The sequence below is a fragment of the Prorops nasuta genome, unplaced genomic scaffold (assembly GCF_024137725.1).
Source record: "Prorops nasuta isolate Cenicafe-Biocafe unplaced genomic scaffold, Cenicafe_Pnas_1.2 PNAS00003, whole genome shotgun sequence".
NCBI lineage: Eukaryota > Metazoa > Arthropoda > Insecta > Hymenoptera > Bethylidae > Prorops > Prorops nasuta.
Genome location: NW_027116800.1, coordinates 9,787,585 through 9,801,988, shown reverse-complemented (window position 1 = coordinate 9,801,988; position 14,404 = coordinate 9,787,585). Strand labels below are relative to the sequence as shown.

At 38.2% G+C, this 14,404-nt stretch overlaps 1 protein-coding gene across 1 annotated transcript; it reads right to left on the bottom strand.

Annotated features, from left to right (window-relative positions):
* Positions 1 to 8: 8 nt before the first annotated feature.
* Positions 9 to 12,922, bottom strand: Snrk (SNF related kinase). Its single transcript, XM_066724985.1, has 8 exons — positions 11,956 to 12,922; positions 6,814 to 7,016; positions 5,903 to 6,055; positions 5,374 to 5,620; positions 4,918 to 5,269; positions 4,712 to 4,840; positions 4,514 to 4,619; positions 9 to 4,370 (listed from the first exon to the last, which is right to left on the bottom strand). The coding sequence occupies exons 2-8, from the start codon at positions 7,006 to 7,008 to the stop codon at positions 2,256 to 2,258; spliced, it is 3,297 nt and encodes a 1,098-aa protein (XP_066581082.1). The 5' UTR covers positions 7,009 to 7,016; positions 11,956 to 12,922; the 3' UTR covers positions 9 to 2,255.
* Positions 12,923 to 14,404: the final 1,482 nt, after the last annotated feature.

Genomic DNA, 14,404 nt, shown 5'->3' with positions numbered 1-14,404 from the left:
TCTCGACATTACAATAAATAAATTTTGTATTACTTTGTAAACGTCTGGCTCGGTACATACATTATATGCGTAGATTCATACATTCGACGTGAGGTACATACAAACATTCTCGGGTTATGCGTCGGATATGGAATATATATTGGGACACATATAAAAAATGGGGTGGGACGGGGTTGAAAAAATTGTTCCGTGCATATCCCTTAAAATTAACGAAAGTTTTAGTTCGATGTTTTTTCGAATGACCAGCATTCGAGCATCGAAGCTGATACAATACAGACACTAACGGGGCATAACGCGACTCCACCCTACACCGTTCATAATCAACGCGATATATCTTCTTTTTTTTCGTCGGCGTAAAATATCGTACTTAACTCTCCCCCTATCATTTTAAAACAGCTTCTAGCACCGCACCCATAGGATATACTATGTATAATACATGTATAATAGTAAAGATTTCTTTGTCTGAGCGCTTAATTCAGTTAAACCGACAACTACGATAAGAATAAATATATATATATATATATATATATATATATATATATTGAACGATTTACAGCTGATATTTAAAGTTTTCACAATAAAGATTATGGCATTTGCGATGAAATGTTCACCCAATAGAGCTGCGTTAGATAGTACAGATGAACAGAAGGACGGGAATAACACACATGTTGATTAAAAAAATGATTAAAACTGAATAGTAATAAACATGCTTACTGAATTATCAAATATACGTATTGCTCCATTTATCACCAAACTATGATATTTTTTCATTACAGTACAATTAACTGTGCACTAACTTTTAATTATTTCTTTTAGCTGCAGCTTATTCGACTAGCCTCACCACAATTTTAATCATATTTTTATCACTGAAGGGACATTTTGTTTTATTCCCTATGAGAGAAGGAAACTTTATGCCGGTACTACTTGAAGTAAATCATTTAACATCCTAGGTTGTTAACGAGGAAATAAAACATAAGGGATGATATTGCTCGAAAATAGACTATTTCCTCTTACAGCGAAAGCTCACATCAATTTTCTGTCGTACCATTTACATTATAGTGCAATGTGAGACGCAGCATACATTTCATTAATGATCACATGAGGCCACGAATAACAGATTGCTAAAGTTTCGCAACTAGATATAGTTAGCAAAGGTCTTATCTATGCGAGATGGTTACATTCTGAAATCATGCGATCGTTAAAACTGACACCTTGTGAACGAGATATTGGCTGTTTCCAAGGAGGAAACGCGGAAGAGATAAATATAAAAGGAGAAAAAATAGCAGGAGCCTTCAAACTGTAAGGCAAACATTCTGAGACCGACAGTAGACCAAGCGCGACTCAACGTTAAAAGTTTCTGTAAACTTTTATGTATGGAACGCTATGCTCGATTGCTACATTAATAACTATACTAATTATCTATAATTAACAATCCTAGTAGTGATAAAGTTGATGGTAAATGATTCTGATGATGATTATGACTATGATAAAAGTAATAATAATTATGTAATAATGTGTGATAATAATAATAATAAACTCTGCAATATTTAATACAGGTTTGTTCATACGGACTAGATACATCTCCCGCTTTCTAACAAAGCGATTGGCTAACTTTCTATTCAGATTTGGCCCTGATGTTCATCAATGCACATTAGAAGCGTCAAACGATATGCCATCCGAATATAACAAGAGAGAATATGCGCGCATGGACCGTTCTTAATCAAGGTATTAGATAACAAGACCGTGTTATGTTAGCGCGCGTAAGATATCGCCACACTTAAAATAAGCGTATACTTTGTAAGCGATGTCAATATGTGCGATTTAGCTGATACCTCAGTTTCATTACTTCAGCGGCGAAAGCTAACTTAAATATTCGGTTGTTCTTTCGTGCAGTGATTATACGTTTAGAAACATCACTGACTGTTCAAGAATTGTGCAATATTGAAATTCTATGTATTACACTCATTATTATATTCCAGTTTTTGGTTGCTCTTAACGATTTCCAGTATAAAATGGTAATTTTTACTTTTCGTATTCTTAAATCTTGACCATAAGGTTACATTCGATTCTTTCGTTCTGGAGTAATAACTGTGCTGAATGCTTGAATTTTTTACTCATTTTCCTTAAGTGATTGTGACATCAATATAACAACGTTATTAGTGATTTGTAATTGTTAAATGCCAATTTGCAGGCACAGTCCTACCTTCGTGCATTAATAAATATCTTTATTCGTGCACAGAGGCAGATTCCTATCATCAACAAAGACTACAGCACTTAGAGGCATCGCCAAGGTGAATGTGACAGAAGGTGGAAAAGCCATTGCAGTCTTTTCTTAAAACAGTATCCTGTACGAGATGCGAGATGCCCAAATTCTGATTGATATCACCATCACTCCCACGATGATGTTGTTTAATATTGCACCATTGACGATGGTCTCGCCATTTTTCATCAGCACAGAGTAAAATTGATTTGGGCGAAGGAGGAGTTACGCGATCACGTGCGATACTTCCGCATGATCGAGCTTTGTACAATCGGCCTTTGCCGAATATGCCTGGTAACGGAACACACAATTTCTTATGAACAGCAAAATATCTGCTTAACAATCTCATTTTTCTACTTTTATAGTCATTCCTATTGTTAGAGGCCCGATTTTCTTTTTCGCATCCTGGGGTTGTCATATAATTGCCATTTTGTTCTTTGCATTTATCGTTTTTCGTATCAATTCGTTGGTTAGCGTTTTGGCTGTCTAAGCTATTAGTCTGATCGGCACGCTTATTAGATTGTTTTAAGTCTTTTCCATTGGGTGTTGTTGGGAATTTATATGAATTATTTGATACAATTTTTGCGTTGCCAAGTGACCAACTCTGTAGCAGTCTCGCCCCAAATCCTTTAGCTTTCTGCACTGTAGCAGCTGGCTGTGAAAATGTATTTTGGGATGCAATACTGGTTTGTGAAACGGAAGATGAGGAAGAAGAAATGTTTTGAGCGCCCAATACAGAGTTTCTCGAAAGATGATTGTGATTTTGACAAGTTAGAGAGGGGGCTTCAGCTTCTTGAACTTCAGTGATTCGGTTTAATGATTGACTTTCTCGTAGGCGAGTTTCACCCGCTCTCCTTCGTCCCGCTCGATGTCTCCTACCGAAAGTTATTTGGTTATCCATGCACCGATGTTTACCCCCAGCATTTGTTGTGGTAGTTGTTGTGTTACTACCGCTGCCACCGTCATTTCTAGTTTTAGTATCGGTAGACGGAGTCTCGGACGTATGCTCCTCTCCACCTCCCAGTCCACCACCTCTGGCACCAGGTCCGCCACTTGGATCTTGCGAGTCACTGGAGTCGTCGTGACTATCTCTCCTGGGTGGCAAAGGCTTTCCAGTGGATCCACTTAACTTGTGCGCCCTTTTTTTTCTGCTTTCACTGTCATCGTCACTGGCATCCGAGCTCGAGCAGGAAGTTGTTCTTGTTTTATGGAACTTTGTTCTTCTTTGCTCGTACCCGGTCCTTCTTACCACACGGCACTTTGGATTACCAGTAGCTTCCGGCACAGTCGACATTTGTACGGCTTCTCCATCCTCCAAAATTTCGTTCAATGCTAATGGAACCGTGTCTGTACTTCCTGGAGATGGCATAGTCTTGTACTTAGGCGTGAGAGTTAGCTTGTTATCATTAGCAGGATGAATCGGTATAGAAACAGTCAACGATTCCGTGAGAAATGTCGTTGGAGTCGTTGGAGCTGGCTCGGACGGTTTTACCGAACTCGACTCTGGCAAGGATTGCGTTGTGGACATAGGTGATCTATGTTGAGAGCCCATTCGCCATTTATTAACGGGTAGGGGGCCGGTAGATCTCAAACATTCTGTCACAGATTTTGGCCTACCCTCAGTTGTAGCTGGTTTTTTCCAACTAGGTTGATTCGTCGTCGGGGTCAAGGATGAAGTAAATCTACTCTTTAAACTTTCTTCATTATAAGCGTCTACTTTGATTCCAGGTACCTTCTCTGGTGCTAGAAGAGAAGCACCAGTTTGTTGTCTACTGATAACATTTTGCTTTGTCAATAATGACGATGGATTTTCTTTTCCATTCCTTGAATTAGATTTTAACCCTTCGCTATGGTTTGAAGGCACAGAAACGATATCTTGTTGATTGGTCGAGCGAGTCGTTACCGGTTTATGAGTGTTGGTGTGTTTCTCCGGTAATTGACCAAGCCTTTCCTGCAGAATATGTGAAAGTTTTCCTTCTGAGCGAGACCCGCGTCGATTAAACGAATTCAGGGCAGAGTTGCTGCCACGATCGTCCCGACCCGAACAAGAAGACACGTCATCTTCGTCTTCTTCTTCTTGGACAATGCTACATTTTCGTCTTCGCGAATTCTGTAACATCATTTAATAATATTAACTCACCTATGAGATTAACTTTTTTTATTTTCTAACATTAAGCATTACTTAAAAACATCTCATAATTATCGTCGATTTGTAACTCCTCCTCTCTTAGGTCGTTGGCATGCAAAATTTACCTGGGGAGCATCTCCAGGAGTTCGTGGAACACTTAGTAGTGACTGGTTAACCGTACTTAAAGTATTCGGATCGATTCGCAGATTCGTCGTGACATCGATTGATGGGCTAAAGATAAAAGATAATAACAAAAGATACATATGATTGTATTATCCATGTTGATATAAGCGAAGAACTTTGCATTTTATATCGTGGCTTACTTTGCTGATACTTCAAGAACTTCAGGCCGATTGGACTGTCTCTGCTCTTGCCTGTGGGCTCGAAGTTTTCGTTCCGCAAGCAAGAAATATGTAGCTGTTATATGATTGTATTCATTTTTATCTAGAGCTCTGCAAATAAAATTACGAATATCAAATTAATGATTGGAAAATAAGTGTTAAAAATAATGAATATCAATGTTAGTTACTCCAATATTTCTTCTTTGGTGGCTATATTGCCATTCACCATTTTTGTAATTATGAGATTATGATGTTCGTCGGAGACTTGTTGTCTCGAAACCAAAGGTAAAGCTTCTACAGGGTCCAAATCTGAACCAATTAATAGCCATGGATCTAATGCTATCTCTTCGAGCGTTGCTCTTCCTTCGGGCTCCCTAACAAGCATTCTAGCTATCAGCCGTTTGCACCCATCGGAAACATGAGCCGGAATTGAGTACTTGCAGTCCATAATCATTGTAAGTGTTTCACTGTCGTTAGCTTCTTGAAATGGTGCCTGACCGCACACTAACATATACAGTATCACTCCCAACGACCAAACATCTAAAACGCATTGTTAGAAAATAAAGGTGCTGTACTAAAATTATAAATAAAAGATCTACTTTTTTTTAGTATAAAATGAATAAGAATCTCAGAGAAAAACTCACCAACTGCAGGAGCATCGTAACTATCGCCCAATAGAATCTCTGGGGCGGAATATGCCAAAGAGCCACACGAAGTTTCAAGTTTTTGCCCAGGGTAGAATCGATTACTAAAACCAAAGTCTGTGAGTTTAACAGTACCAAGTTTCTCGAAGAAAACTACATTTTCCGGTTTCAGGTCTCTGTGTACAACGTGTAATCGGTGACAATAGGATATGGCTCTAACAATTTGCCGAAAGTAAGTCCTGGCCACCTGAAAAAGTTTAAAGAAATTATATATATGTAGCTTCTTTAGTGATATAATCTAAAATTAGCTATATTTTCCAGTGGAATTGATCATAGATTCAGGAGTACTGTAAAATTACAGGAAATTTATGAAAAATTACAGTAATAGAAGAGGACACAGGGTGTAATCAACGAATGCAAGCGCCAGGTGAATACAGCTTAAATGCTATAGTGTTTTTATTTTATTACTGTATTGACGACAAGTATGCAGTTGTTGATTATCGACTAATGAAAAATAACGCAGCATTACCTCCTCACTGAGACCGCTATCGTGGCGCATTATGTAATCGTAGAGGTCGCCCCCATCGCCCAATTCTAGAATTAGGTAAAGCTTCGTTTGAGTATCTATTACCTCGTAGAGGCGTACCACGTTGGGATGTTGCACCAGTTTCATACATCGCACCTGCAAAAGGTTCAACAAATTGGAGTAACTCTTAAAACTCGTTGATTGAGGTAACGCAAGGATGATCATATTGACATGAATCAATCATCGTTACAACGCCGAGATGCCCTTTTCTTCTTCGCGAGCATTTATCTCTTTGACCTTAGCGTAATTTCAAGCAATTGTACAATCTTCGTTCCCGGCTCTTAAGAGACTTTTTATTATTACGTAAATAGCACGACTAATGCCTGCAACGGATATCGACCGATAAAGAAATCGCGAAACGGTTAGCAAAGAATCTGGGTACACGACAATCGCTGCTGTAGAAGCGATATGCCAGCACGGCGGCCGGCAATAAAGGAATAAACATTGGTAATCTCCAATATTGCTTTCAGCTCGATTCTTATCAGATATTTTTCAAGTCGGAGTATTCGCTTTTGAAAAATTGGAAGATTCGTTAAAAGTAACGACGGGCAAGGAGACTTTCTAGCGGCGAGATGCTTCCGGAGAAAACGCACGGCGATTTTCACGCGTTGCCTTGATAAATCGATGAGTCGCTCGTCCTGGATTTAAAACACGTGCAAAAGGTCTCTCTCTCTCTCTCTCTCTCTCTCTCTCTATCTCTCAATCGAATATCCGTGATCGCGAGTGACAGGAGGGCGGACGCTGCAGGTACATACGTCGAGTATTGGCCCAGATAAGCAGCCCCTCTCTTGTTCATTCTTCCATTTTCTCCGGCCACACTCGCTTACCCTTAATTTTGCCCTTTCGATCCTTACCTCTTGAAAAAGGTGGGCTCTCGAGACTTCGTCGAGTTTGCTCTTATCGATAACCTTCACTGCAACCTTCTCGCCAGTGAAAACGTGTCGTGCGAGCTTTACGACAGCGAAGTGACCACGACCGAGAGTTTCCTCCAGATCATAGAGGCCAGCGATCTTTCCATCGTAGCTGCTGTATCCTACCCTCCGATGCATGTCGCCCGCTGGAACAGAAAACAAAACAGAGTTAGTTTATTTGATCGACCCGCGACCTACTAATTATATCATTAACGCACACATTCCTCTACCACTAATATTTGTCAAGTTATCGATCAAAATCGCCACTCAAGGCTAGAGAGTGAAAAGGTATTATCAACACGTGTTTCAAATGGCGTTAAGTGTTCCTTATCAACTGTTTTTTCACATTAGGAAATATTCGTTATCCATCTTTCTCGCTATTCGCTCGGCCCCTATTATGATGCATGCAATCTGCCCCTTTGAAAATCCATTCGAAACTCTTTCGCTGCTAGCTCTCGTATTTTAACAAGATTCAGTGATTTTCAGGACGCACTCTTCAAACTGCCTTAAAAAGATTTTAGAAAGTTTACGCCTTTCCTTTGAGAAACTTATGTTTACAGTAATATGCGGCTTTCAAATGGAGGATCGATATGGACGTGTATGTATTTTACAGTGGCTAGAGTTTCTTTGGTATTTTAATATATTAACCATTGTAATCTATCCGGTCCAAATGATATCTGAAAAGAGCACTTGTATTGAATGCATATATATATATATATATATAGAAGTGTCTTTCAATATACTCCAACTAAAATGTTAAAAGAAGATGAATAGCGAGCTCTTCCACTCGTATATTTACGCATGAGGTGAGAACAGAGACAAACCGAGTTCGGAAACTCCTAAAAATACTATTATTAAATAAAATTTCTATACAATTCTTTAGTTTTCTAACGTCAAAACATAAAATTCCAAATGTTTGACTTTATAACATTTTTATCATCACGTTTGATAATATATATTAAAAATATTAATCTTCCACCATTTTCATTGGATAACCTCTTTATTGCTGATTATAACTACCATATTCCCTTAACTAATTGATTTAGCACGATCGCATCGTTTAATACTAAATTAAACTGGAATACAAAATGCCCAAGTGTCATAGTCAAGAGTAACATCAAGTTCAGCTACATTGTTTCTTTTTCAGAGAAAAATTATCCATATTGCTAACTAATGCATGTAATTATTGATCGTTAGTTTTTCACTTCTCGAATGTAGCACCTTCGTTCCGCATATATATTGTTGATTGTGACTTTTCATCGATATAATCGCCATTCGAAAATTGCTTACGTCAAAAAACCTTGCGCGCTCGCCGTCCATCCTCAGTAGCCAAGGAATGCGCACGTTTCGTGCGATATTTATTAAACTCTATGCTCCATGGTAAGAATTTATTTGGACGAAGGAGAGAAAATAGCGAGATAGCAATTTAACAGCATACGTGTCGCGGTGTAGTTTATGTTCGGTAGAGACAGACGTCGACCACATAGAAAGCTACTATGTGTCTAAGAAAAGCTCGAGGGGGATATATCGAAGAAGAGCTTACTTCGAGGTCAGTTCATCTCACATAAGTAACACTGGCATTGATAGAAATTTTTCCATTATATCAAATCATTTTTTCCTGCTGTATGTAACAATCATAGATCAACGAACGAGTGCAAAGTGTAGAAGCAATATAAAATACTAAAATTCAGATTATTTTGAAAAACTAATTAATAGGAAATTTCTTATGAAAAGAGACGAACGGGGTGGATATATCCCATTTGGTGTAAACGAGAGTGACTTTGTTCATCGATACACGTCCAAAAATTAATTTTCAAAAGTCCAATATCTTCCTGATATATCTTGTTAGCGTTGATTGGAGTTGACGTTTCGTCGATAAAACATTTCCCTTGAGAATTACCTGCATAGGCGTGCTACGGTGGTGGCGGTCTTCGTCGCTCGTTCGACCCAGTTTCATTCTATACAATAATCACATTGCAGCTGCACAAGTTTGACCATGCATACCTGATAAGACACTATGATCGAGATTCCTCTTGAAATTACAATTATTTGCTTACACGTGTATCGCGGCGATGGCATTTTATCTTAATTCTGACGTAACAAAAGTATACTGCAAGCGTTGAAGCGTGCGGCTACTGGACCGACGAGGAACATTCTTAATTATGCTATAACACTTAAGCAAATGTCGATAAAAACTAACGATTATAAAGAAGCAGAAAAAGAGAGTGCATGTATTTTTAGAAAATGTAATAATAACGTAATGGGCTAATTGCTCGCTTATATCCTGGCACACTCGGAGTTCAAAAAGTCGCGAGCATTAGAGAACAATAGAATTATTGCAGTAATAGACTAACGCAATATTGTACGGATGAAAAAGTGTGAGAGTGCATGCAGGGATTTCGCAGAGATATCCAAAGTAGATTTATGTTTGTTTACTCTGTACAGAATTCGCCACTTAAAACGCCACAAGGCAAGGATGCAAGATGACGTGTATCTTATTCGTAACTATTCAGAGAAATATGGAATACTTTTTTACAACCTTTTGGAATCCTCTGAATACTTTCATTCAAAGAAGCCTTGTACAACATTGTTATCTTCGTAATAGTTACGAAGATAAACACACATAAATGTTTTCCTGTGTGTTTTGACGAGTTTCAACTCTCTCACTTTAAACATGTTGATAACTGTAATAGTTACCTAAGCAAAGAAGCAAAAACCAATTTCCTAAGTCTAAGTTTTAAAGAGTTTTAATTTTATCAAGTATGGCTGGTGGATATTCGTCAGGTGAGACCAACAACGATACTGATGTAATGCGGACGATGCCAGGCTAATTAAATGTTATAAAGAAGAAGCCTGCAGCAATATTTGCATGAATTTTTCAAGGTCAACAAGGCTTGTTTAATATTAACCAAGTAAAATAGGTCACACAGGTCTCGACTCGCTCCATCACTGAGAAATTTTATAGAGAAATTAAAAAATGGCGTTGTTGGTGCACAAAGCAAATTGATTTCCGTCCTTCTTTCATCAAGTGTACAAGACAACACGACGAGGCATCCTTTCAGAAAAGACTGTCAGGCTTGAAATTGACATAAGAAGAAATTTTTAATCTCGCTGTTCTTATTATCTGGTGAAAAACGAGTTCCGCGAACAAAACGTGGCGAGATTGCAAAAAGGTCGGCACCTACGCAGGCGACAACTGACTTTTCCGCTTTGGCATCGATATATCTTACTACACACTATCGTCCAGCCAACCAGCCAGTATAAATTTACGCTTATTTATTTGACGAGAAGACAAGTGCATTTATTAACGTTAGAGTGATAATAAATCCTGTTAGGGTGTAATGCCACTCTGCCACCTGAAAAATAACACTCTTTCAAGATTTTTCTGCCACTGTGATCAACTATAGCAACATATACATCTGGAAGGCTCTTATAGATATTAAGAGCGAATTTCCACGTGGAATTTTACCCTTTAGAACGTCACTCAAGCGTATATGCTATTTCCAGGAAGAAAATATTTCTAAACTGTAAAGCAAAAATAAAATGAGTGAGACTTCTCTGATCGTCGAGTAGTAGCTAGTTCTCTTTGACAAACTTTATGCCAAACAATTTTAAAGAAAGAAATTCTTGAAAATCTCTTCATGTTTTCTGAAACACGTGTAAAAGATAAAAACTTACGTTAGCTTTGTAAATAAAATAAAATGTTAAAAGAAGAAAATTTTCTTTATACTATAACGTTATCTTCTCTTGAAATCACGTTAATAAAAAATTGCTTTAGCGAAAATACAATAGTTTTATGTTTTTCTACGTTGTTATAAAGCTGAGAAGCAATCGTGATCAGACACGTTAGTTTGTCAGTTTCTCGAGGCAAGTAATTTTCAAAGGCCGATGATGAGACACTATATCGTTTACGCGATATAATGTATACAACAGAAACATAAAATCGTGAAACAAGAAACTCGAAAGCGTGGACAAATTTTGCAAGTTTTGCGATCTTATAGCTGATACCCTAACGCGCAAGTGTAAGGAAAAGGCATAAAATGTATAAGGTAACAGGTACTGCTCGCGTACCGTTACTAAAATTCCTTTCGCCTCCTCCTCCACGTGGCCGAAGATCGGCTTTACTCGGTTTGCGCGTCCGCATTAACTATATTTTGCTCTTACGTGGTATTCCCCTACTCGCAGTAATAATAATATATATTCCATGCACTTTTTCCATTTGCGCAAAAAAAAATCGCAAAAATGGCGTCGGGTGCAAAGCGGTGTGTGGGCGCGCACACATATACGTGTATATATGTATATATGATAGAGGGGTCAAGTAGGGCTTTATATTCATCAGAAACCCAGCTGGACCCAGGTATAGTCACTTTTAATTTTCAGCAGTCATTATTCCTTTCTTGCAGACAAGTAAGCAAAGCCAACGTGACGCAAGAGGTGAGAGAACGTTAACAATTTCGAAGGGCACGCAACGGTAGTTCGTTAACCCGCAAATTGAAACTTTAGGGGTAGAACTATTTTCGGTATTAAATGAAGAAAATATTTGTTTTGTTCCTTTTGTTTTTTTAATGTTCTTATTAATTTTAAATAGAAGCTTGTTAGGAGCTTTAATTGCGGAAACACATACACACTTGGTGTAAAATTATATTTATAAGCTATTAAGAATTGTGTCACGAAATCCTGCATTACTTTTTTTATCGATAGACTGATATTTATATCACAAAGGGGTAGGTCGCGAATGTTTATAAACCAACTTAACCAAGTTGATGCCTATAACCTTCGCAATTTACTTGATAATAGCTCTATACTCAATGAATCATTGCTAGCTGTAACTGGTAGAAATGAAGAAGGTTCGAGTGATATTACGTATGTATATATAATAATACGTGCACAGAGTGGGGTAGCCGTACAAGTACAGCGACCGTTTGCATTGGATCGAAAATGAGGCGTGGGTGCGAGGAAAATGTAGATGGTAACTGTAAAGAGATACCAGAGGCCATTTTTATGGAAGAATCCACTGGCGCATTGAATATTTGAGACGTTATAGAGAAATGTAGAGAATGGCAGTTGTAAAGAGTAGAAAATTACCTTGTTCGCTAGACCGAAGAATCCAGCGAGCACCTTAACCACCCTTCGGATCGTTGAACTGTCATTTGTATCGCAGCTTCGTAAACGGTTTTGTATACGCTGCAGCTTTTCTATGCCGATTCCGTTTCGATGTTAAAGTGTTCGAGTTTAGATGGGCCAACAATAGTGCCGAAAGTAGATCATCGACGTCGATGACGACGCCGACGACGATCCGTCGTCTCCGCTGAGATGGACGTGCACACCACACTACTCGCACATAGGATATCAGATATGTTTACGATCCCAGCTTGCTTCTCTCGTCCCGTCCCGTCTCCCTTCTATCTAGTTATCGTTCTCACTCTGCTCTTGGCTCACGACGTAGTACTCCTTCCTCGCAGGATTCACATAACTAGCCTCCTCCAACGGTACTCGTATACACCCTCTTATTTAATTCCCGTTCCTTCCCGAATTATGCCTCTTGGTCTCTCTACACAACTCTCTCTACACAGCTCTCTCTCTCTCTCTCTCTCTCTGTACCATCAGCAGTTCTGCTTCCCACGAATAATCAAATTTACGCTCGTCAGCTTTCGTCCAAATTCCAAAATACTTGTCTCTTTCGCTCTTTTTCCTCGTTTACTCTGTCCGCTTCTTTTATCTTTCTCTCAATGTTTTTGTCTTCCTCCCATAGCTCTATCTCACTCTCGCCTTGGTATACCTGTCCTTCTCATCAGTTCCTTCCTTCTCGTTTGTTGCACAGCCTCGGTCGTTCTAGTTTGGCCTCAACCGATGACTCTTCCGGTTTTCTTTACAGTGGACATGCCATAAGCTACGTTAAAGACTCTTCGGCCGGTATAGATTTGGCGTGAGGAATTTTGTCTGCTTTGGACGATTAGATAAAAGTCGGGACGGACGAATGCCGTCGTGAATGAACACCCGCACGACACAATCACAATGACACTACGATTGGATTGGACACGACACACGCACGAACGAGAAAGCCAAGAAAACAAGGATCGACCGACCTATTAGAGATTCAACGATTCTCCGCGTGGATCGCTTCGGTCGTTTAATGGCGCTTGCGCCAGGCCAGTTGGCCTCAGTTGGCCTGGCCTGGCTTCGTTGAAAGGCCGTTGGTAGCATTGGCAATGGCAGGTCGCTGTTGGACGGGCGGTTGTGGACAGTTGGCTGGCTGGAGTAGGGTCTTTATTAAAAAAGCATACCTTCATTTCTCGTTTCTTTTCTCAGATGAATTGTCCATAGAAATTTGTATTGAATTCCTCATATTACGTGACACTTTTGCTATTTCAGTTGCGTTTTCTGTCACTGTAATCAGCACCAATAGGGTATTCAGCACTATTCTTCAAAGTACTTCGAAAAGCCCTCGTTATGGGTAATAGTAGCATTATATGGAAATTTCATGAGAATTTTCATTCTTCGGTATAATTAGGAAAGATAATCATTTTTCTTCTTCCCTCCTTTCCGAAGAGAGAAGGTGTATAGAGAAATCGAGAAATTCCCTAGAGAAACATATCATTTTGTGACAACGTCATCTACCGGAATTATCCGAGAAATAACCAAATATTTAATCATAGATGGCAATACTTATCAACAATTGGTAAGTATACAAAAGGTAATGAATTAAAATCCTTCATTAGCTATGGGTTAGCGTAATCCCCCAAATTTCACACTATTCATTTAAAGAATACTGAAAAATGTTAAATCAATAAAATGCTTTAAGATAAACTTAGTGAAAATTTGTTTGGGTATTGCATGCTTTGACAAAATTTTTACGAAACACAAAGTTGGATTATGGTAATATTTTACGTCGAATTTTTATTCTTTAGAAGCTTATTTGATTCATTAAGAATCAATTTATATAATTACAGAGCTCGATTAAAAAATGAATAAATCTGTTTAAATATTTGCTTCTTAATAATTAAAGAGATAGACAATTGTCCCTCTGGTACAGTAACTCTATTCTACTACTTTTACTGCGGTAATCCAGCATATTTAGTATTTTTAAAATATGTAGTTTTTTGTTTAATTCATTTTTACAAAATATAACTTAGCTATTTCTAGAATATATAATAAAAATTATAAAGTTTTTTCCTATTCCTTGTTTCCTCATTATTTATAGCGTATATGTATTAATTAAAAATAAGAGTATCTTCGAAGTGTTAATGCGTCACATCAATAAATGCTTAATTAAAAATTGCTTTCCTACTTTAAATTAAGCCAAATTATATGCTATAAGATCGTAATATGAATACATTGCTGGAGCTGAGGATTAAACAGCAAAATAGAAGTCTGCAGCAGTATAAAGGATTTTTCAACTAATAGAATAAGCCATCGAAACAATTAAATGAAGGTAAATGACGCTGTAATTCTAGAATTCGTGAATTGTTATAAATAAACCCCAAATACTGAGTATTTTGTCAATTGAATCAGCAATTAAGTTGCACTTCTCGAA